The sequence below is a fragment of the Cordyceps fumosorosea genome (genome assembly GCF_001636725.1).
Source record: "Cordyceps fumosorosea ARSEF 2679 chromosome Unknown scaffold_11, whole genome shotgun sequence".
NCBI classification, from domain to species: Eukaryota; Fungi; Ascomycota; class Sordariomycetes; order Hypocreales; family Cordycipitaceae; genus Cordyceps; species Cordyceps fumosorosea.
The window spans coordinates 469271-490758 of record NW_017387311.1 but is presented as its reverse complement, the minus strand read 5'-3'; the positions used below and the strand labels follow the sequence as shown (position 1 = coordinate 490758).

The following is a 21488-nucleotide window of genomic DNA, read 5'->3' as shown; positions in this document are numbered from 1 at the left end:
CGTGTATACCCTGACTTTGTCTTTTTCTTTTCTGATACAAAGTTCGAGTACATAAGGGATGAGGCGGGACGTTGACTTACACTGAAGCTGTTCTTTTCAATCGTCAATTAACGAACTCTCGTTTACCTGGACCCGGTCTTGCCTTCACATCACTACTTTTCGTACACGGATTTATTTCCGGACTGAAAACCCGGACTGAAAACGAAGGAGCCACGATGCCGGAACTCAAGCCCTACAAGGGCGGCACCTACTACCTCTGGGACTATGTCCCGTCGATGCCAGCGGCCATTGTGGCCGTGGTGCTGTTCGGCCTTCTCACATCAGGCGTCGTATGGCGTAGCATATCCACGCGAACACGCTTTTCCATTCCCTTTGCCATCGGCGGATTATGTGCGTTCCCTCTCCCTCTCCCGCTTTCTCCGCCCAACGTCCACTAACGTCCGTCCGCCACAGTCGAGTTCATAGGTTACGTCGCCCGCGCCGCCGCCCCCGACAAGACGGACAATCTGATCCTCTTCATCCTGCAGACCGTCTCCATCCTAGTCGCCCCCGCGCTCTTCGCCGCGTCCGTGTACATGGTGCTGAGCCGGCTGGCGCGCAGCGTGCACGGCGAGCGGCACCTGGTGATCCGCCCACGGTGGCTAACTCTTGTCTTCGTGCTTGGCGACATCTGCTCCTTCCTGGTGCAGTCGGCCGGCGGCGGCCTGATGGCGTCGGCGAGCTTCTCCAGGACGACGGCGCAGAACATCATCCTGGCCGGCCTCCTGATCCAGATCGTGTTGTTCGGGCTGTTTTCCGTAACGGCCATCATCTTTCACGTCAGGATGCGGCGCTGGCCATCGGCGGCGTCGAGGGGCGGCAGCGGCAACGGTGGGGTCCCGTGGCAGCGCATCCTATGCATGATGTACGTGGTCAGCGTGCTCATCATGGTGCGGTCCGTGTTCCGCGTGGTCGAGTACGTCATGGGCAAGGGGGGCTACCTGCTAACGCACGAGTGGACGCTGTACGTGTTTGACGCGCTGCTGATGGTGCTGACCATGGCCGTCTTCGTGTGGTGGTACCCGGGGCGGTTGACGCCGCCGCCGGCCGCGTGGGAGAGCGTCGAGGGTGCCGGCAGCATGCGCATGGGCGGCGGCGTCAACGACTCAAGCGTGCGGTTGGACTCGGGAGGCGAGGATGCGTCTCACTTTTCCTCGCGGGGACTGCAAAAGTAGAGCAGGAATGGGACCGATGCGGGCGTTTGCATAGGCGTTGGGTTTGATCGCACCGTATTGTTGGTTTTTCATTGTTGTAAAAAAGATCAGGTATAGAATCCATACGTTTACATCATTAGGTTGCACCTAGTCCTTTGCACACTTTGAAGGGTCAACTAATTGTTGCGGAGTTTTGGATCGCATGATTTGCTCCTGGCCCCCCTCCACCACGCAAAACAAGGATATCCCATGATGAACCGGCGTGTTGCCCTGACAGTTCCGGATGACGGGGTTCGGAGGACTGTCTTGTTTCCGTGGCGGCAGTTGCAAGATATGATCGGTCGGATTGACCGGATTGGGATGAGGCCCGACCCAAAAATAAGACTCGGCGCACTAGCTTGATGATGATGCCCGTTTGGTGGTGAGAGGCGGGAGGGGGCGAAGCAGGGCGCAAGACGAATGAGGACGGGTTCTTGATGGAGTCCGCCGCGGGAAAGCGGGCATTATGTGGTGTTTGGAGGCGGAGTTCCTTCCTGTCAATGCTGTTGGCTGAGACAAACGAAGCGCCAAAGGGTGGACGCCCAGAGGGGAAACTATCCAGATGAAGAAGGGGAAGAGGAGAAAATTGATGCTATTGGTGCGCTCAGCTGACGGACAGTTAGCCAACCCAATCAACCGAATCAGCCGAACTTGACCTCTGTTTTCTCCTTGTTTTTTTTTTTTTTTTTCAAACTTATTCATTATACTAGCTACCTCAATCAGGCACGTCTTCGATGATTTTTGCTGCTACGAATACGAACATCCTCGTTGTATCCAGCCCAGGCTAACAGTAGATCCCGCGTACGGGGGGATCGGTAGTTTCTGCGTTTGCTCCTTCCACCTTCCATCACCAGCTGATTCCTACTCCTCCAACTGAATCTATCTACGTCATTCCACATTTCTCTACAATCCCAAACGAAAAACCACCCGATCGCAGCAAGACAATACTCATCATCTATCACTCAACTCGCTCGCCCCGACCGCTACCGTCCAATCTCCGCTCACGCTCGGGTGCCCCCAGAAGTGACCCCAAACGGTGGGGGAAAAACCAACTCAACCTTAATGATGACTCGTCAACAACGGACATCTTATTTTACGCCTGACGCTCCCGTTACAAGCCATTGATAATTTGAAATCACCATCTGCAGCCATCACGCCCATTTATTGCGAGCTGTCCGGTTAAAAAGACATGCCTCATCACAGTCTGGCCGCCACTGCCGCCGCTGTTGATTCGAGAACAGCGCCATCCGTCCCAGCCGCCAGTTCATCATCATCAGTTGCGCAGGCATCTTCCGCTGATGCCGCCGCCGCTGCTGCTGCCGCTGCCAACAAAACACGCCGCTCCCATCGCAAGTCGCGCAACGGATGCACGGAGTGCAAGCGCCGCCATATCCGCTGCGACGAGCACCGTCCTCTGTGCTCCAACTGCGTCAGCGCCGACCGCACATGCGTCTTCCCGCGTGGTTCGGCCGCCGTCCCGGCCGCTTCCACGCCGAACGGCGGCGGGGTATCCAATATCTCTGCAGCGACGAGCAACGGCTCTCATCGTCACCACAGTGTCGCCGCCCCCACGCCGCCCAGCAGTCACCACCTTCCTAGTCCCCGTGCCGGCAACGCTACAGCCAATACCCCTTCACCCCGTCGCGACTTTTCCTTTGACGAGGTCTGTGGCCCGCTCCCGCACCCCAGTACCACTCCGGGCGACTTCCGCCGGAGCAACTACACCTACTACCCAAACACGGCCGGCAGCAGCGCCTTGAACGGTAACACGGCGCCCCTAAGCCCGGCACCCGGCCTCGATCCAGATCCATCCGCCTCGGCCTCACTCTTCACACCCTTTCACCTGCAGCTCATGCACCACATCCAAACCGTCATGCTGCCGGACCCAACCATCAACACGAACAATCACTTTCAGCAGTTCATCGACATTGCCATGCGCCACGCAGTTGACGCCCCGTACCTCATCAACGAGTTGCTGGCTCTCGCCGCCGTGCACATGGCAACGCAAAAGGAGAACCAGCTACTCCAGCAGCAGCAACAACAACAAAACCAACACCAAACCCAGGCCCAAGACGGTAACGGTAGTAGCAGCAGTGCTGCCAACACTCCTGGATCGTCGTCCCTTCATGCCCCAACCGTACTGCCGCCTCTCCTCCCCCCGCATGGCTCCCCATCGTCGACATCATCGCCCGCCTCCTCCTCCTCCGCGCCGCTGCCCTCCCTCCTCACCACCACAGCCGCCGCCATCGCCGCCACCAACCCCGCCGTTGCCAACCTGCGGCACCAGGCCACTGAACTACAGACCCGCGCCGTCGCCAACTTTACGCGCCTGACCGCCCATCTGCCCCCAGACGACACGGCTTCGTGCATCCCGCGCTTTCTCTTCTCCTCCACCCTCTCCATGCACGCCCTCGCCGACTCCCTCGCCGAGCTGCGTGCCGCCAACGCCGACTTTCACGGCTTCATCGACCGTTTCGTTGACTGCTTCAACCTCTACCGCGGCATCCGCGCCGTCATCTATCCGACCTGGCGCTTCCTCTCCGACTCGGAGCTCCGACCCCTGTTGCAGGTCACGCACGAGGCCAACCTCGGCATCGTCGCCCGCGGCCGCGAGTGTGCGCCCCTCTCCGACCTCCTCGCCCGTTCCGACCTTGCCCCCGCCAGCCTCGACGCCTGCCGCACCGCCGTCGAGAAGCTCCAGTGGGCCTTCGACCTCTGCAACAATCTACCCCCGGACAGTGGTCAGCACGCCGTCTCCGCCTTTTCCGTCATTGTTGGCGCCGAGTTTGTCGACGTCCTACGAAAGCATCGCCCCGAGGCCCTCATCATCCTCTCTTACTTTGCCGTCCTCCTCCACCGCTGCCGCCACTTTTGGATCTTTCAAAACTCGGGTGCCTGCATGATCAAGGCCATTGCCAACCACATTGGCTCCTTCTGGCGCGACGCCATGGCCTGGCCCCTGCAGGTCGTCGATACGGAAGACTGCTAGCTGCCGTTTGTCCATCTTCGGCTTAAGAGGGAGGAATAAGGCGTTGCCTTTTTTGTACATACATTTCTTTGCTATATACCATGTATCAACACCTAGCATTTCACGAATCTACACGTCCATTCTAAGACGCAGTTTTACTCACTTTAAGTGGATTCTTTTTTATTTTGTGTATCTTTATACTAAAGAGGCATCTACATCTCCCACGTCCCAACCGCTTTTTTTCCATTCTAGCCTCCCGCCCTCTCTCGCTCTCGACGTATCCTATTCCTATTGCTGCTGCTACTCTACATCTCTCATCTGCGAAGGGGCAAATATCAGGGCAAGGAAAGAAAAAGCGGTTGCATAAGCACTGCCCTCAGTCGAGTAGGTAGGTGTACCCCAGTCATCGTCCCTCTTCCCTCTTGCAGGCACAACTCTTCTGCCGTAGAGACTAAAAATCAAAATCTTTTTTGCCCTTGTCGGTATCATCACAACTATAAACGAAATTAGAGAAAGGAGAAAAGAAACAACAACAAGAAAGCATGTGCAAAGCACCACGCGGTGAGACAAAAAATAACGGGTCATCATGTTGGCCGTGTCGACCTCCTGTCTTTGTACGCCTCAAAGTCCATAAAACTCCCAGCCGTCTCCGTCCTGCGCGCCCTCATCGACCGTCGTAGCGTCTCGCTTCGGGGCATACTCGGACCTGAATTCTTCACCCAGTCATAGCTCTTCGTCGTCAAGCTCCGACGGCTTCAGCAGACCGCCAACCTTTTGCCGTCTCTCCATGTCGGCCGCCTTGGCGTCGCGTTCTTGTTGTTCCTTTTCGACGATGAAGAGCTCGGCATTGTCGCCGGCAAACTCCTTTAGAGAGATGAGGAAGTCGCGCAGGTTCAGACGGAACTTATCGTACTGCGTGTTTAGGCTGAACAGACCCTCTACAAAGTTTGTAATCTGAGCGCTGTACAAACGTTAGCATCGGCCTTCCTGGTAAAATTCTCGTTGCACTTACGCTTGCAGGTTGGGGAATGCCCTCTGCAGCAGTTCCGAAACCGAGACACCCAAGAAGTCTCGGTTGCTGGTTCCCGCCTGAGCCTGGCCCTCGGTGTAGATGGGCCCTTGGATCTTGGGCTGGCTGCCATCACCAGGTAGGATGTAGTAAAATAGCTTCATCAGCAGCATCGACTGCGTCTTGAAGCCAGCTTTGTGGTCATTATCGGTGACAACGAATAGAACGTCCTGCAGAATCGCAACAAAGAAACGCTGGAAGAAAGCATTCGCAGTGGCGCTATCCGTCTTCTCGGCAATGTTGGTAATAAGCTCCAAGCACATGTTGAGGCCGGCAGCTTCCACGTCGCGGTTGTCGTGCTTGAAAGCCCAGGAGCAAGAGTCAATCACAAACTTGAACTGGTTGTTGTCAAGTTTGAGCAGAGCTGGGAAGCAATGTAAGTTAATGGCGCGGAGGAGGTTAAAGAACTCGACACGGTGCTCGGGGAATTCGGAAAAGTCCTTGTTGATCATTTCCAGAGTGCATTCGAAAACGTTCTCCATGATGGTCGGAACCTGATCCTCCATAAGGTTGGAGAGTTTCGTAATCACAACGGACATAGCCTTGAGCACCTCCGCATCGCGAGCACCGGCAACATTGCGGTTATAGTCGACCAAGACAGAGTCAAGTAGTGGCGGAACCATCTGCGCACGGACAGCTTGCAGATCCTCGGCCTTGTCTATATAAGTCTCAACGAGCTTGAGAATCTCCTTCTTGATTGTGCGGAGACCGCGAACCTTGGGCATCTTGGTTGCGAGCTCGCCATCGCGCTGGACGGCTTCAGATATTAATGTACTCGTGGCGCGGTACATTTGCAGCATGTCGTGGTAGATGCGGCCGATCTGGGGGTAAAAGTATGGGCCGATGGACGTGCACGCCGATACGTTGGTTTTCATAATGTTACCAATGACCTTGATGGTTTCTGAGTCCTGAAGAATCGAAGGGTTCATAGTAGCCTGCTTGATGATCTCGTCCCAGGCGGCGTTGGGAATGTTCATTAAATCAGCAAGCAGGCGCTCCTGCTGATTCTTGTTCCCTTGAGCGGCGACCATGTAGCCGCAGGCCTCGTAGAAGGTGTGCACTTGCTGAGGAGTCAGATCACAGGTGATGCGGCCCATGTTACGGACGATCTCTTCGATGAATGGCTCCTGCTCCATGGGCTGAAGAGCGACAAAGTGGCGTCTACACTGTCGCGCAATCTTGATAAAGGTATCGCACGCCATGTCCTGGACACCCTCATGGGACTCGTGCATAAACTCGAATAACTTGTTAACGACCGTCTTAAGGAACTTCCAGTGGGCCTTGAGGAAGCGAGGGTACTGGCCAACAATATACATGATATTACTGGCGACAACGGCTTTGTTGTCTTTTCCACGCTTCATCTCAGTAAGTCCAAGGAGGTCCTTAATAACAGTGACGAGAAACCGCTTCTCAGTCTCTTCGTTCATGGCAAGCGAAATGGAGCCAATAGCCCAGCAAAGAACGTTGCAGTTGTGCCACGACCACTCGGTGCCGTCAACCTGGCGCGCCAATTTGTCGGTCATGATGTTTTCGGTGTCAACCACATCCAAGTGAGTAAGATAGACGAGACACTCGCGGATTGTCTTGTACAATTGAACAGTGTCGCTCTCCTTTACGAATTCACGAACAATTTCACCTTCATCGTTTTCGACAATCAGGACTTCTTCGGGACGGACCATCTTCTCAATCATGACAACTCGCAGGTTCGACAGCACTTCGTTGTACTTGTGTTTGCGGAGAGGGTAGTTGGTGAGAAGCGAAGGGTTGGGCGCGCCGCCGCCAGAGATGCCACCACCAACAGCGAGAAGAGGGTTCAGGTCAGTCATGGGTAGCTGCTGCATCTCCTCATAGAGCTCCTGAACAAGCTTCAGCCAGTAGTCGAGACAAATTTTGAAAATTTCGCGGTCGTCAATTTGTGATATTCTGACGAGGTAGTAGTGTCCGTGTAGCAGATAATCGCGGTTGGGAAGTTTCTCAATGAGCTGGGGTAGGTGGTTAGCTGAAGAAGATGCTGCGGGGGCGGGGTAGAGAAACGTACGTTGAGATGGGCCCCGAAAAAGTTGCTAAGGAACAGGGCAAGGTTCTGTATGAATTGCTGATCTCTCGAATTGCTGCTGGGGTATGTGGACTTGAGGTCGAGGCTCATGGGGATAATTTCGGCGATGGTAGTCAGGACTTCCGTGAACATCTTCACAAGCTGCTCGTCATATGAGTTGGGCTGACCAGGGCTGCCCGTCTGCAAACCACCAATCTCAGTCAGGCACTGCAACGTGACATTGCGGAACTCCGGGGTCGGCAGGAAACGAGTTCGCAGTGTTTCGATGAGGGGCGTCTCGAAGATGTAGCCGAGGGGGATCCAGTTGCAAAAGGCAAGCAGGGTCTGAAGAGTAGACATGATGAGGCTGGGCTGGTCGGCCGTGTTGAGGACTTCCTGGCATAGCTGGAAGATCTGCGAGAACTCGGAGCACATAGTCTGCTTCATGCTTCGCGTCTTGGCCGAGGTCATCTGCTCGGCAGAGTAGTCGAAGACTTCTTCCGAGAGCAAACGCAGGATGATCATGTTGTTTTCGCAAATCGACAGACTGGAGTGGCAGGACGAGATGATTTCGTTGATGAAGGTCGGCCAGTTGTGGGGCCATTCTTGCTTGAGTACGGAGATGAGGACGAGGTTGAGCTTGTTGAGGAGCGTCTTGTTGGCCTGCAAAGACTCCTCTGTGCTAGAGGACTGTATGATGAATTGCACAATGAAGTTGCGGATGCCTAGTAGAGTTAGTGTACAGGTCATGCACCGAGAGCAAGGGCGGGTGTAGTAACATACCTTGGCACTGGTCGCGGGGAAGAACCTTCCATCGCGTTAGAATGACATTATCGAGTACCTGTAGACCAAGGTCTGCGGATGTAATTAGCATTTGTCGTCGTGCGGGGTGGTGTAGGAACGGCCGGATGGGAGTGAGGGGACGCACATTTCGTCTGCGGGTACTGGGCATCGGACAGAATTTTGTCGACCATGAGCCAGGCATCGGGGTCTTCCTTGAACTACAAGGCCAAAAAAGTCAGTTTCTGCGTCTCAGAACGAGCGCGGCGGTGAGCGCTTTCGATCGGGCCCGTTACGGGCAGAGTGGACTGACCTGGTTCAAGGCATTCTGCGCGGCTTTATGCTGTTGGTAGCGGGTGAGGTCAGTAACCAGCAACGCAAAGCAAACAAGAGGATTTGTAGGAGAACTGGTGCCGAAAAGCTGCAAGGAAAAGGCTTAACGGCAGAAAGAATGCGTACCTGCTCGCCGCGACCTTCATAAAAGGTGCGGACGGTGGTGTCGAGCTCCTCAATGCTGATAGCCATGCTGAAGGAGGCGGGCGCGAGCGGGGTGGTTGCGTGTTGTAGGTGTGGTGGTGGTGGGTGGGTTGAAGGCGAGAGACTTGGGGGAAGTCAACAGCTTCGGACGCAGCAGCAGTAAAAGCCGGCGACGGCACAGCGCAAGAGTGGTGACGACAGTACTGCTGTTGCGGGTGCGGTGTTGTCTTTGGAAAATTTGCGCGAGAAGAGTAGAAGGGCGGCACTCGCTGCTTGGAAAGCCGGTGAAGTCGTCAAGAAGCCAAGGGAGGAGGGGAAGAGAAAAAGAGGTGAGAGAGAGATGAAGGTGGAGGAGAAGAAAGGTGCCTGGTAGGAGGTAGCGAGCGGCTCGGCGGGTTGAAGCAGAAAAAAGGAACCACCTTCGCTGTAAATTTGGCGGGCGGGAGACCAGCCCAGCGGGACGGGAAGCGGGGTTGCAGGTTGCTTTCATCAGAGTTCTGGTTATCACCGGCACGGCCGCGGTACTTTTCTTTGAAAGGCATGGTAAAATTGCATATCCTGGACTGGATTCTTTGACTACGTTCGATAGTTGATTGTCTTGCATGACTTATGATATCAATATAGATTGGAGCACTTGTTGCCCGCGTCGGTACTGAGATCAAACTGCTCGTCAAATTCCCTTTTGTCAGCCACCCACCACATCGCATCGCAACAGGAACCCAGAGGGAGGTCTGAAGGTACAGGTACTTAGCGACCAGAAGGCGGGGCTCGCGACCTGGTCACCGCTTGTGCCTAATTAGCCCCCGTTGCCGCACCAATATGCCCGCTCCGCCACACTTTGCGCCCCCAACGACTTTGCCAGCGCCACAACGGCGCAGGTATCGCTACCTGCATATTTCCAATTCCCAACTTCGTCACTGCGAGTTACCCGCTACCCGCGACAAACCCCACCTTGCAAACCGCTTTGCCATCTGTCATCGTGTCCATGGATCAGAATCCTCTCCTTTGTTTCTCTTAAAGGCTGTTTGCTACTCATCGGAAGCTGTCACAAGACACAATCTTACCCGTAAACTCTTTAATCTCAGCCGGTCAAACCTCTTAGAGCTGAAATGAGCTGCACTACCCCAAGTCGACTTTGAAACGAGCAACATCTCGGCCTTGAATTATTGATTGGTAGTACATGAGTACTGTGAACCATCATCTCACTGTAACCCTGTCGACTGTCCCATTGCATTCAATTTTATTGTTTTTTTTTTCATTTGCTTTCTTCTAGTATATACTTCGTACAGTCAGACGGTATCCGATCTATCTTGACGTACTCGCATCGAACTGTGATTTTTCCCCGCAACGGAAGCTCGGCCATCTAAGCCTTGTAACCGCACTCACCCAGCGACTCCTTGAGAGCGTTAAGCGCCTTGTCGATGTCACCGCGGTTAGAGTTGACCTAGCAAACCCCGTGTTAGTAACGCAAACGGAACGGAACGAATGAGCTCTCGACATACAGCAGAAATGCCCATGTGGCCGAAGCGAATGTACTTGGGGCCAATGGTGGCATGCAGGCCAGCGGCAAAAATGACACCCTTGCTCAGCAGTTTGGGCAGGACATCAGTAGCGCCCACACCCTCAGGCAGGTAGATGGCTGTCATGGCGTGCGACTGGTCCTCCTTCTTGCTGGCGACCGGCTTAAGGCCAAGCTTGGCAATGGACTCCTTGACGTAATCGGACACCTCGACATGCTTGGCGATGCGCTTCTCGATGCCGTTGGCCAGAAGCTGCTTGAAAGCAGTGTTGAGCGCGTGAATCAGCTGAGGAGAGGGGGTGGAGAAGTAAGAGGGCTTTCCAGCCTCATAGTTCTTCATGACTGCGTTTCCGTCATTAGTCCGTTGTTCATCTATGCGCGTTAACGGCTATCGCTCTGCTTACTAGGAGTCCAGTTCTTCATGTTGGCAAAGTAGGCCGCAGCGGGAATCTTGCGGTTGTGGGCGACCTCGACGGCACGGGCGCTGAAGAAGGAAATGGACAGACCAGCGGGGGCACCAATAGCCTTTTGGCCGGCGGTGATGACACCGTCCAGCCCCCAGTCATCAAAGGCGAGCTCCTCGCAGGCGACGCTGCAGACACCGTCGGCAATGACCAGGGTATCGGGCGAGACCTTCTTGACGGACTGGACGAGGGTCTTGAGGTCGAACAGGACGCCGGTAGAGGTGTCGACGTGGGTGGCGGTGACGAGCTTGTACTTCTTCTCGGAGAGCGCCTTTTCAATCTCGGCGGGGGAGGGGACGCCGCCGACGGGACCGTCGAGCTTGGTCACCTTGGCGCCATACTGGGTGAGGCAGTCGGCGAAGCGATCACCAAAGTATCCGGAGCTGAGAACAAGGACGTCCTCGCCGGCCTCGACGAGGTTGGCAGCGACGAGATCCCAGCCGAGGGTGCCGGAGCCGTTGATGATGAAGGGCTGCGCGTTGGGGTCGGTCGAACGGACGACTTGGCGGAGGAGCGAGAGGGTTTCACCAAAGATCTTGACGAAGCCAGCACCGACGTGGCTCTCACTGGATTCGGGGAAAATAGAAAAGAGTGGTTAGAATCGTGGATCGGAGTTGGCGCAAAGGCTGAGGCGAGCATGCACCGCAGCCTGCCGGCAATGCGTGTTGGCGCGGGGCAGACAACAGGAACGTACCTGTAGTGGCTCATGGACTGGAGCACAGCATCGTCAAACTCAATAGGCCCGGGAATGAGGAGCGTGGGGTGAGGAGCTTGGGAAGACATGTTGGATGATTTGCAAGTCTGTTGGTGTATGGAAGAGAAAGCAATGGAGGAGGAGGGACGAGGTAAAAGAGTGCCGGGGGTTGAAGCTATTATTCTGGCGGCGTTGGAGGGGTAAGAAGAAGTGGACGAGCGGCGGCTGCGGGGCATCCCGTCCACCATTACCGACCGGAGGAGCGCTGGGCTTCTTCTAGGTAGTAAGGGGACGCGTGAGGACGCCATTTTGAAGAGGCGAATGGGAGAAACTCGACCAAGACGGCGCGGCTTGTGGCGAGGGTAGCAGCGCTGATAGGATGAATTTCTGGTCAATGACGAGTCGCGAGTCCCCGATTGACGTCCGATTGAGGCCCGGACTCGAGGATTGTCGATGCAGCGCAGATGACAGTAATAACAATAAAGAGATGTTTTAGTCCAGGTAAATGGCCTAAAGGTTTATCGCCGTAGGGGAAGTTTCCAGCGGTTTCAGCGGGTTCCGGTACCGGGGCAACCACTGAAGCTCCCCTGTCGCCGCGCTGTTCTCACTGAACGCCCGCTGTGGCGATAATTTGTCCCGGTGTTTCCCGGCTGCTCGGCATCGCTGTAAATCGCTGGGGAGGCGCCGCTCTCCGCTCCTGCTAATCTGCCAACTGCCACCAACCAAACCAAACCAGACTCCACATCAGCTTACAGCCATTACGAAGAGTGCAGAGCTAGCGAGTGATGTGCCTTGGACTAATTATGAATCATACTGTATCCCCAGTGGCTACACAGTTTGCGCCTCAATTACGTTACCAGCTTCCAGATCGTCCTCGGACGGGTGTGCCAGGGTTACCCCAGCCGGAAATACGTACCGAACTATTCGCTGGTGTGTGGACGTACATATCTCCAGCATAGAGAACTCGGCTATGGAACAAGGGGTTCGTAAGATCGCTAGCTCTCTTTCTTACAAAAGCTACTGCAGTCCCCAAGCCCTATCTAAGCATACACATTTGGCCAATTCAACATCCAACACAAACTACCTACGAGAACCTTGTTGAAAGGATTCCCAACCCATGACGGTATCAAGCATGACAAGTCGTCCTCTCTATTTGCCAAGGCTCATGAAATAGTCCCGCAGCTTCGGGTAGTTGGGCGTGCCCAAACCGGTGACAGGGTCCCAACCAGGCGCCGCCTGGAAGCCTTGCGTGTGGCATTGCCCACTGAGGGATCCTGGGTTGGATCCAACGGTGATGTCGTTGAAGAGCGCCTTCTTCTCATCCAGCGCCTTGTACAGTGCCGGGTTCACCAAGCCCAGAGTGCTTTTCCCGGCTCGGAGGCGCTCCTCGTTGATGAGGTTGAAGATGCCAGCAATGATGGGCGCAGACATGGACGTACCAACGCCGATCAGCTGAGCGCCTTTAGAAACAGTGAATCCGTTGTCGCCGACTGCGGCAATGTCTGGGAATGCCCGACCTGCTTTGTTGAAGTATGCCTCCGGCACTTTGGGATCATGCTGCGTCAGATAGCTACCGGCCAGCAGTTAGCATCTCGGTTGCGGCTTTCGGGAGAGAAGAGGCTTCCGGTACTCACGTCGAAACCGCATTCTTCTGCCACGGAGGCGCATCAAAGATGTTGCTGAAGCCGCCGCCGGATCCGTAGCTGGTCACCGCGACCTCCGGGCCGTCTACCGAAGTGCCGGGAGGCAGGTAAGTTGCGCCAACCGAGGTGACGTAGGGGCAGGAGCTCGCGCCGTCGGCCAGAAAGCGCGGATCGTTGTTACAGTTTTTGTTGCCGTTTCCATCCACGCCATTGTCTCCGGAGGCAACAACGACCGTGGTGCCTTGCAGCGCAAGTTTCCCCCATTCATTGCAGATGCGCTGCCGCCGAGATTAGTCTCTTGGCTACTTTGCGGCTTCGTGGTGAGGAGCGGGCCTCCCCCGGCAATCCCATACCTTGTAAATATTAACGTCATATGAATACAGTTCCAGCGGTTCCTGAGAGCCCCAGGACACGGAAAGCACACTGGGGACTGGATATTGGCTGCAATCGACGCCGCTGCCTTGGTCCCCGTTGTCGCTGCAGTACGGTCCGATCAATGCGTCCTGAAACTGCGCAAATATGAAGTTGAAGTCTTCCATCCCATACTTGGGGTACTCGATCTGATACAACGCCGTCTGCTGCGGGTATATCATCGGTACGGTCATTTGGAAGTCGAGATTCGATTCGTCCCCGGCATTCTCACGCGTTGCGTCGAGCTTTGCACCGTTGATAAAGTACTCGATCGGCTTCACCCTCGCGGAGATGTTTTGCGCCACTGTGAACATGAACTGGTCCATATCGGCCTGGTTGTAGTAATTATCGTCCGTCTCGAATATGCCAAGCACATTATTCGCAACCGGTGTAGCGCCGCTAGGCTTCGGGATCTTGTACATGGTCCTGATGCAGGCAGGGGTGACGACCTCATTGCAGTTCTCCAGAGAATCTGTTGACAGAATCTAACGTCAGGATTGTGAAAGCACCATCACTCAGATATACCTTGCTTACTGGGATCGAAGTAGCCGCGAAACGGCTTGGTGGAAGGACGGCCCCGGTTCTTCGTCCGGCGCCCAGTGGTCGCGTGGCTCGAGGCATTCAGAGAAGGCAGCACAAACTCGACGACCGAGGAGATTTGCTGTGGCAGCTTGACCTCGGAGCTCACGTCGCGCTTCGCGTTCTTTGGCGCCGTCAGGTTGACGGCGAGAAGGGACTCGAGCGTGCTGACGGTGCTCTCGAACTTGACCCACGCCTTGTTCCGGGATAGGTTGATGGAGTTTGCGGCGATTCCGGACTTGACAAGCCAGTCCTTTACGGAAGCAATTGCCTGGTCATCCGGGGCAAAGAGTGCATCGACCTGGGCTTGGCTGTAATGCTGACCGTACTTGGCAGACGCGGGATCCGAGCTGTTGAGAGTCAGACCCAAGAGACCAGGCACGGGGCTACCGAAGATGACTTACACCTCCATCACATAGTCCATCATGCTCTCAATGTTCTTTTGCTTCATGCCAATCAGAACTGGCACGGTCAAGTCGCCATGAACGGCAGCGCTGGCGGGCTGGCCACTGCCGCCTTCGCCAGCTGGAGCTGCCAGAGCTCCCGTGAAGAGAACGAAACCAAGTATTAAGGAGGAAATCATGTTGAAGAATTCAAGTAGAAGTGGCCGTAGTGTGATTGTTGGCTGCCGAGTAGTTGAAGATGAGTGGTGACCACGGCTTCCTTTATATCCGTTTCGCATACGCTCGGTTTCCGTATGCTGACGACGACAAGAGCCCTGAATTTCTCATCACATATCAGGGCATTTCCAAAGAGTTTCTGCTTGCGTCAGACACTGACGACAATTACTCCTGCATGCCATTCCGACAACCCCAATCTAGAAGGTGCTCGGCTCGAACGACTGACATACCCAGTATATCTATTTATACGTTGGTATCATAATTCCGCCATATGATCTTAAGCAATACGAAAGCAGTCATTTAACTATACTAGAGGCAAAAGCGTGCTGTTCATCCGAGAAGCTTATTTTTTTAAGTCCATTGGTCAAGTGCAAAACTCCGCACATTGACAGAGTGAATCGAAGGGAGTCTACAGAATGAGCCGATCCGTTAAATGACAAGAGCTCTCATGAAAAGCAACAGCTGCTGCATAGAAGTGAACCCCGAGCACCTAGGAATTGTAGAATCAAGATGTCCTTGACTCGTGATAGTTGATTTAGACTGATCAACCACTAGCCCCAGATCGCTGAATACGGGGGCCGTTCCTGGACCACCGACCAAAAGCAGAAGGTAGTAGTTTTTATTCCATATATGCATACACGAAAGAATGCACCGTTCATTCTCCACCATGTCGGCTTCGCGGCACATCGCAAAGGCCGTGCGAGCGATGTTCCTGGTTTCCGTACGATCGCCTGGACCAATACGTTCGTTGTTCTACTATTAACCACGACTACCACTGGTCCCTCAGTGGAAAAGTTTGTTCAAGAATTAGTATGCTTATAGGCCCAATATTGAGAGCGAGAGACTGTGAATCTCTGATTTGAGGATCTGACAATCACTCGGCACGTAGAAAATGGTGGGAACACATCGATCGCCAGGGGAGAAGTGCTGCGCCACTCGGCACGAGAAGTCGCTTCTCTCCATCTCTCGTATTCCAAGATTGGCCCTTGTCAATGCAGACTTTGTTCATCGTCAGTATCCCCACCGTCAATTCCTGGTCTCATGGAGATTACGCTGGCTGGCAGTCATTTAAACATGGGTGTTCTTGCATGGTCAACACAGACAAGACTAGGTAACTTACGTGTCGCGCATTCTCATCGATTTTATATGCGTAAGAACGAATGCATTTCAACGAGCCAATGCAGCCCCATCCTTGCGCTGTTCCCCTCTTCTGCCACTTTCCCTCCTCGTGGTCAGCTAACTAGGCACCATCACAGCATGGGTGCGTTGAGTTTGCTTATGCAGAGGCCGCCCGGGCTGCGTGAATATACTCCTGATCAACAATATGAATAGTCTTCTCTGCTGTCTCGCATCTTTCTGTTCGCCTCGTGACGGCTCCTGTTTCCTACTCGTTTCCTCTGTAGAAATCATCTCCGTCGTCGTCCGCAATCGGGCCCTACATCAGACATGCCATCTTGCGGCTGCTGCACAGTTCCGACGACCCAACCTTGACGCGGCTATTCTCACCCACCCAGGTCCACGCCTCTACAAGCCACTCGTACCACACGCGCGTATCGTCCGTCTGCCGCCACATGCTTACCTCCAGCTCCGTGTCCGCAGGAAAGTAAAGCGGTTGCTGCAACAGCCAATGTCAGTGTAAATCGCTCCCACAAGGTATGGGCCTTCACTTACGTTGAGAGGGAAGAAGATGGGGAACCACGAGATCATATCCTTGCTCTTCTTATCGATGCGCTCCGGGTGCGTGCTGATCTCGACCTTTTCGCCCCGCGTTTCCTCGACCTGCGACTCGTACAGGGTAGACTCAAAGTACCCCGCCAAGCCGTGTGTGACACCTCGCGTCCGGCAGACAAAGGTGAGGTGGCAGAAGCGCGAGTTGTGGTCGTTGGCGCCGGCCGCGCCGGCCATACTGCCGCCGCCGCCGCCCACGACGCCTCCGGAGCGCCGTGCCTCGATTCCCTGCAGCGTGGACTCGGGGATGGGGTGCGAGAACTCCCAGGCTTCCTGGATGCGCGGATGGTCCGGTACGCGGCTGGCGTTGTAGTCGAGCGAGAACAGGTGCACGACCCACGGCGTGGCAAACGCATTCGGGTCGGTGGCGGAGCGCGCGAAGATGTCCGCGTGCAGCTTGGGCGAGGCGATCGGCGTAAAGTGCGCCGTGTAAGAGCTCGGGATGGAGATGCCCTGTGGTGCCATAACGTGCTGGATGCCGTCCAGACACTCGGGAGAGAGCTCGTTGTCGCCAAACGAGCCCAGCAACTCCGAAATAAGAATGTCCACCTTGCCGTAGACCGGTCCCGCTGCGGACTCTGAAATCACGGGGCCCTTCCAGTGTCTCATGTCCGTCTTGACGACCTTGACGCGGCCGCCCCAAATACTCTGGTTCTGGCGCAGCAGATACACGTACGCGTTCGGGTTCTTCTCGACAGCCCAAACCTCCACATCCACGTTGGCATACTCGGCGGCCTTGAGGGCTCGTGTGACAAGAGGTCCGCGGCCTGAGCCCGCCACGGCAATGACAACGACGCCCTCCTTTGACGTGGGCTTTTTGAGCTTCTTCCACTCAATCAGGGCCTCCATGGTCGCGGCTTCGTACTGATTGTACTTGACGGGATCACCCTCAAATACCTCGTAGGTAGCCGATTCTAGGTTGTCAGACAAAGGCTGCAGCGGTGACTGGAGCCAGTCTTGGAAGCTTGTAAGCATTGGTGACTCGAATATCGTGGGCGATGGCTGCCCCGATTCCACCCAGCGCATGTACTCGATGTACGGGGACACCTTGCCGGCTTCTTCAGACGCAGGCTGGCTCTCGGTATAAGCCTCGGAAAGCGACGGGAAGGCATCCCCAGAGATTATAGTCTGCGAAAAATCTTTAATATGATCGATGCGAGGTCCGGCATTCAACATTAGGAGCCCCGGCGCGGCCTTGAGCTTCATGTAAGTATACACCATGTCTCGGTGGTGTTTAGAAAGCGAGGGGTTGCCGGAATTATTGGTCTGAAAAATTTCTGGGGTAAATGTGAGATACATGAGAGGCTCCGAGAACCATCGGTCCTGTAGTGCTTTGTCGGGCATCACCTTTGGAACTTTTAAAGCTGTATTGTCTCTTAGTTGAGTGGGCATGGTTGGAAGGGCAGCAGATGATCTTACCGAGGAACAGTCTCAGGTTGTAACTACAGGCGCTTCGCACATTGTGCCAGGAGTCCCATGTGGTGAAGATGTCGATTTCATGCGCGACCGGCGGGACCTGCGAGACTGGGTTGAGGCGAGACAGGGTTTCAACGCCGCCGTCGATACCTGGCTCGCGGTACATGGGCATTTGCACGGCAAAGCTCATGTTGGCTCCAATGTTCAGTGCCTCCTGAACGGCACGAGCATACTGCGCCAGGCCAGAGTTTCCAGCGCCGCGCGAGCCGTCCCGCTCGGGCGGCGGGATCATGACGATGCGAAGCCCGCAGAAGCTCGCATAGTTGATCTCCAGGTTCAGGACCTGTCGCGACACGCTTGCGATGATTGGGTTTGGCGATGACAGGTCGATCCAAGGGCTGATGCAGCCAGTGTAGGTGTTGACGGCCTGAGAGGGGAACAAGCTGGTGTCCTCCGGGGTGAGGGGAGGGATGGTTGGGTCGGCCTGCGCAGCCGTCACGATGGTGGTGCTCTCAGACTTGGACTTGGCCAGCTGATTCATATGATCTTCAACGAGCTTAAAGATTCGTTTCCGGAAACTTTGATTGGTGATGGGCGCAACTGCGAAATTGAACTGCTTGCATTTAGTGGTGAGCATCAGGAGAGTGTAAGAGAGACACTTACGCCCTGGTTCAAGAGGTAGCCATACTGAAGATCATTCAGCGGTGTATCTCGGGTACTATCATGGTATCCAAACGTGAAGTATGGTCGATCATACTCGGTTGTAGACATCTTGGCTGCGCGCCAAGAGAGCCCTCAAGAAGCTGCACAGTGGAAGCGGGGAGGTAGAATGTTGCGCAGGCCTGCTCCCAACACGACAGCAAGGCAAATCCTCACGAGAGCTGCTCCGAAGCAAGCAAAGAGGCCTGCAGACCGCTTCTAAGAGCAAAGAGGCTTCAACGACGCAATGTTGAAAGCTGAGAAGCACAGCTCCGGCTGGGCATTATTTTCAGTCATGGCGACCTTCAGGTGGGATGAAACGGGGCCATGCACAGTGTGCGACCGGGCCTAGGCTGCCAAGGTACCGGATGTGTTGTCGTGATAACTTGATGTACCAGTTCAACCGAATGATGGCGATTGGAAGCGCATCACTTCCTAGAGGATGTAGAAACTTATATCTCAAGACAAAAGAAACTAAATCCGTCAACATCCAAAATTCGAACCTTGATTTCCTGGCTATTCCGTCATCCGTCTCGCGTCTCAACACAGTGCAAACAGCCGCTCTATCAACACTGTTGCCTGCTTATCGATAAGGATTTTCCAAGGTCCCTTGCCCGATTTTTTCAGAGTCAACAAAACAGCTCCCGCCAACAGCCCACCGCCGATTTTACCACGTCTCCATTGCACCGAAGCAGACAACTTCTCGTTCGGAACTTTGGCAAGGCGAAACCATGCCCGACACTACCGGCGACAAGCGAAGCAGCGCCGATTCCGACGGGGCCTCTAGGAAGAAGATGAGGAGGGAGGATAAGCAGAACCCGTACCTTGCACACATGTACGAGAACGGGGATGGCGAGGACCACGAGAATGGCGCGGACGAGATGCCCGCGCACTCGCCGCTGGCGGGCATGAAGCGCCGCGCCACGACGGCGAAGCAGGCGGAGAAGGCGGAGGACTCGGACTCGAATCCCTTCACCGGGCGCGCGCACTCGCAAAAGTACTTTCAGATTCTCCAAGGACGCCGGGACCTGCCCGTCCACAAGCAAAGGTATGTCCCATTTCTCCTTCTGTTCTTTGCCCGCCTACTAACCAATCTTTCCGCAGGCAAGAATTCCTCGACAAGTACCACTCGACCCAGATCCTCGTCTTCGTCGGTGAGACGGGTTCCGGAAAGACAACCCAGATCCCGCAATACGTCGTCTACGACGAGCTCCCGCAGCTCAACCGCAAGCTCATTGCTTGCACGCAGCCCCGCCGAGTCGCCGCCACGTCGGTGGCTCAGCGTGTCGCCGACGAGATGGACGTGACCCTGGGAGAGGAGGTCGGCTACAATGTGCGCTTCGACGACATGTCGGGCCCTAAGACGGTGCTCAAGTACATGACGGACGGTATGCTGCTGCGCGAGGCGATGCACGACCACGACATGTCACGCTACAGCTGCATCATCCTCGACGAGGCGCACGAGCGCACGCTCGCGACCGACATCCTGATGGCGCTGCTCAAGCAGATCGCCGCCCGCCGGCCGGACCTCAAGATCATCGTCATGTCGGCCACGCTCGACGCGCAAAAGTTCCAGCGCTACTTCAACGACGCGCCGCTGCTCGCCGTGCCCGGCCGCACGCACCCGGTCGAGATCTTCTACACGCCCGAGCCGGAGAAGGACTACGTCGAGGCGGCGATCCGCACGGTGCTGCAGATCCACGCGTCGGAGCCCGAGGGCGACATCCTGCTCTTCCTCACCGGCGAGGACGAGATCGAGGACTCGTGCCGCAAGATCGCGCTCGAGGCCGAGGAGCTGATCCGCGAAGTCGACGCCGGCCCGCTCGCCGTGTACCCGCTGTACGGCACGCTGCCGCCTCACCAGCAGCAGAAGATCTTCGACAAGCCACCGCCGGCGCTGCGCAAGGGCGGGCGCCCCGGCCGCAAGGTCATCATCTCGACCAACATCGCCGAGACGTCGCTGACCATTGACGGCATCGTGTACGTGGTGGACCCGGGCTTCAGCAAGCAAAAGATTTACAACCCGCGCATCCGCGTCGAGTCGCTGCTCGTGTCGCCCATCTCCAAGGCGTCGGCGCAGCAGCGCGCGGGTCGCGCGGGCCGCACCAAGCCCGGCAAGTGCTTCCGGCTGTACACGGAGAAGGCGTTCAAGAAGGAGCTCATCGAGCAGACGCACCCGGAGATCCTGCGCTCGAACCTGGCCAACACGGTGCTGGAGCTCAAGAAGCTCGGCGTCGAGGACCTGGTGCACTTTGACCTGATGGACCCCCCCGCCCCGGAGACCATGATGCGCGCGCTCGAGGAGCTCAACTACCTCGCCTGCCTCGACGACGACGGCGAGCTGACCGCGCTCGGCTCGCTCGCCTCCGAGTTCCCGCTGGACCCGGCGCTCGCCGTGATGCTCATCTCGTCGCCCGAGTTCTACTGCTCCAACGAGGTGCTCAGCCTGACCGCGCTGCTCTCCGTGCCGCAGGTCTTCGTGCGGCCCGCCAACAACCGCAAGCGCGCCGACGAGATGAAGGCGCACTTCTCCCACCCGGACGGCGACCACCTGACCATGCTCAACGTGTACCACGCGTTCAAGGGGCAGACGGCGGCGGCGGCGAAGCAGTGGTGCCACGAGCACTTCTTGTCGCACCGCCACCTGAACAGCGCGGACAGCGTAAGGGCGCAGCTCAAGCGCATCATGGAGGTGCAGGGCTTGCAGCTCGTGTCGACGCCGTTCGAAGACAAGAACTACTACACGAACATTCGACGCGCGCTGCTGTCCGGCTTCTTCATGCAGGTCGCCATGAAGGAGAGCTCCGGCAAGATCTACCGCACCGTCAAGGATGACCAAGCCGTGCTAATCCACCCATCGACGGTGCTGCGGACCGAGTTTGACTGGGTCGTCTACCACGAGTTTGTCCTGACGTCGAAGCAGTACATTCGTACCTGCACAGGGATCCGCCCGGAGTGGTTATTGGTGAGTTGGAATCTTTTGTCTTGGTCCTTTTGTGTGTGTCATCGTGTTGCTAACGCAGGTACTCTCCTCCAGGACATTGCCCCGACGTACTACGACCCGGAGACGGTGGACCAGCCCGACATCAAGCGGGCGCTGGTGAGGGCCGCGGAGAAGAAGCGTAGAAAGGCAGCCATGAAGGCGGGCAAGTGA

The 21488-nt window shown here is 55.9% G+C and overlaps 7 protein-coding genes across 7 annotated transcripts; 3 read left to right on the top strand and 4 right to left on the bottom strand.

Annotated features, from left to right (window-relative positions):
• Positions 1 to 215: 215 nt before the first annotated feature.
• Positions 216 to 1214, top strand: ISF_04956 (RTA1 like protein; the record flags this gene model as incomplete). Its single annotated transcript, XM_018848561.1, has 2 exons — positions 216 to 390; positions 454 to 1214. The coding sequence occupies 2 exons, from the start codon at positions 216 to 218 to the stop codon at positions 1212 to 1214; spliced, it is 936 nt and encodes a 311-aa protein (XP_018704287.1).
• A 1207-nt stretch (positions 1215 to 2421) lies between these two features.
• ISF_04955 (C6 finger domain protein) lies at positions 2422 to 4221 on the top strand (the record flags this gene model as incomplete). Its single annotated transcript, XM_018848560.1, has 1 exon — positions 2422 to 4221. The coding sequence occupies one exon, from the start codon at positions 2422 to 2424 to the stop codon at positions 4219 to 4221; it is 1800 nt and encodes a 599-aa protein (XP_018704286.1).
• Positions 4222 to 4923: 702 nt separating this feature from the next.
• ISF_04954 (exportin-1) lies at positions 4924 to 8609 on the bottom strand (the record flags this gene model as incomplete). The annotated part of the gene is made up of 7 exons (XM_018848559.1): positions 4924 to 5161; positions 5213 to 7251; positions 7308 to 8029; positions 8088 to 8159; positions 8233 to 8305; positions 8398 to 8505; positions 8544 to 8609. The coding sequence occupies 7 exons, from the start codon at positions 8607 to 8609 to the stop codon at positions 4924 to 4926; spliced, it is 3318 nt and encodes a 1105-aa protein (XP_018704285.1).
• A 1315-nt stretch (positions 8610 to 9924) lies between these two features.
• ISF_04953 (alanine--glyoxylate aminotransferase) lies at positions 9925 to 11327 on the bottom strand (the record flags this gene model as incomplete). Its single annotated transcript, XM_018848558.1, has 4 exons — positions 9925 to 10005; positions 10064 to 10422; positions 10485 to 11110; positions 11239 to 11327. 4 exons carry the CDS (start codon positions 11325 to 11327, stop codon positions 9925 to 9927), a joined length of 1155 nt encoding a protein of 384 aa, XP_018704284.1.
• A 1060-nt stretch (positions 11328 to 12387) lies between these two features.
• ISF_04952 (alkaline serine protease AorO) lies at positions 12388 to 14454 on the bottom strand (the record flags this gene model as incomplete). The annotated part of the gene is made up of 5 exons (XM_018848557.1): positions 12388 to 12808; positions 12873 to 13159; positions 13235 to 13764; positions 13827 to 14221; positions 14276 to 14454. The coding sequence occupies 5 exons, from the start codon at positions 14452 to 14454 to the stop codon at positions 12388 to 12390; spliced, it is 1812 nt and encodes a 603-aa protein (XP_018704283.1).
• A 1472-nt stretch (positions 14455 to 15926) lies between these two features.
• Positions 15927 to 18406, bottom strand: ISF_04951 (protein arginine N-methyltransferase HSL7; the record flags this gene model as incomplete). Its single annotated transcript, XM_018848556.1, has 4 exons — positions 15927 to 16106; positions 16163 to 17583; positions 17639 to 18248; positions 18299 to 18406. The coding sequence occupies 4 exons, from the start codon at positions 18404 to 18406 to the stop codon at positions 15927 to 15929; spliced, it is 2319 nt and encodes a 772-aa protein (XP_018704282.1).
• A 659-nt stretch (positions 18407 to 19065) lies between these two features.
• Positions 19066 to 21488, top strand: ISF_04950 (pre-mRNA splicing factor ATP-dependent RNA helicase PRP43; the record flags this gene model as incomplete). Its single annotated transcript, XM_018848555.1, has 3 exons — positions 19066 to 19382; positions 19439 to 21299; positions 21372 to 21488. 3 exons carry the CDS (start codon positions 19066 to 19068, stop codon positions 21486 to 21488), a joined length of 2295 nt encoding a protein of 764 aa, XP_018704281.1.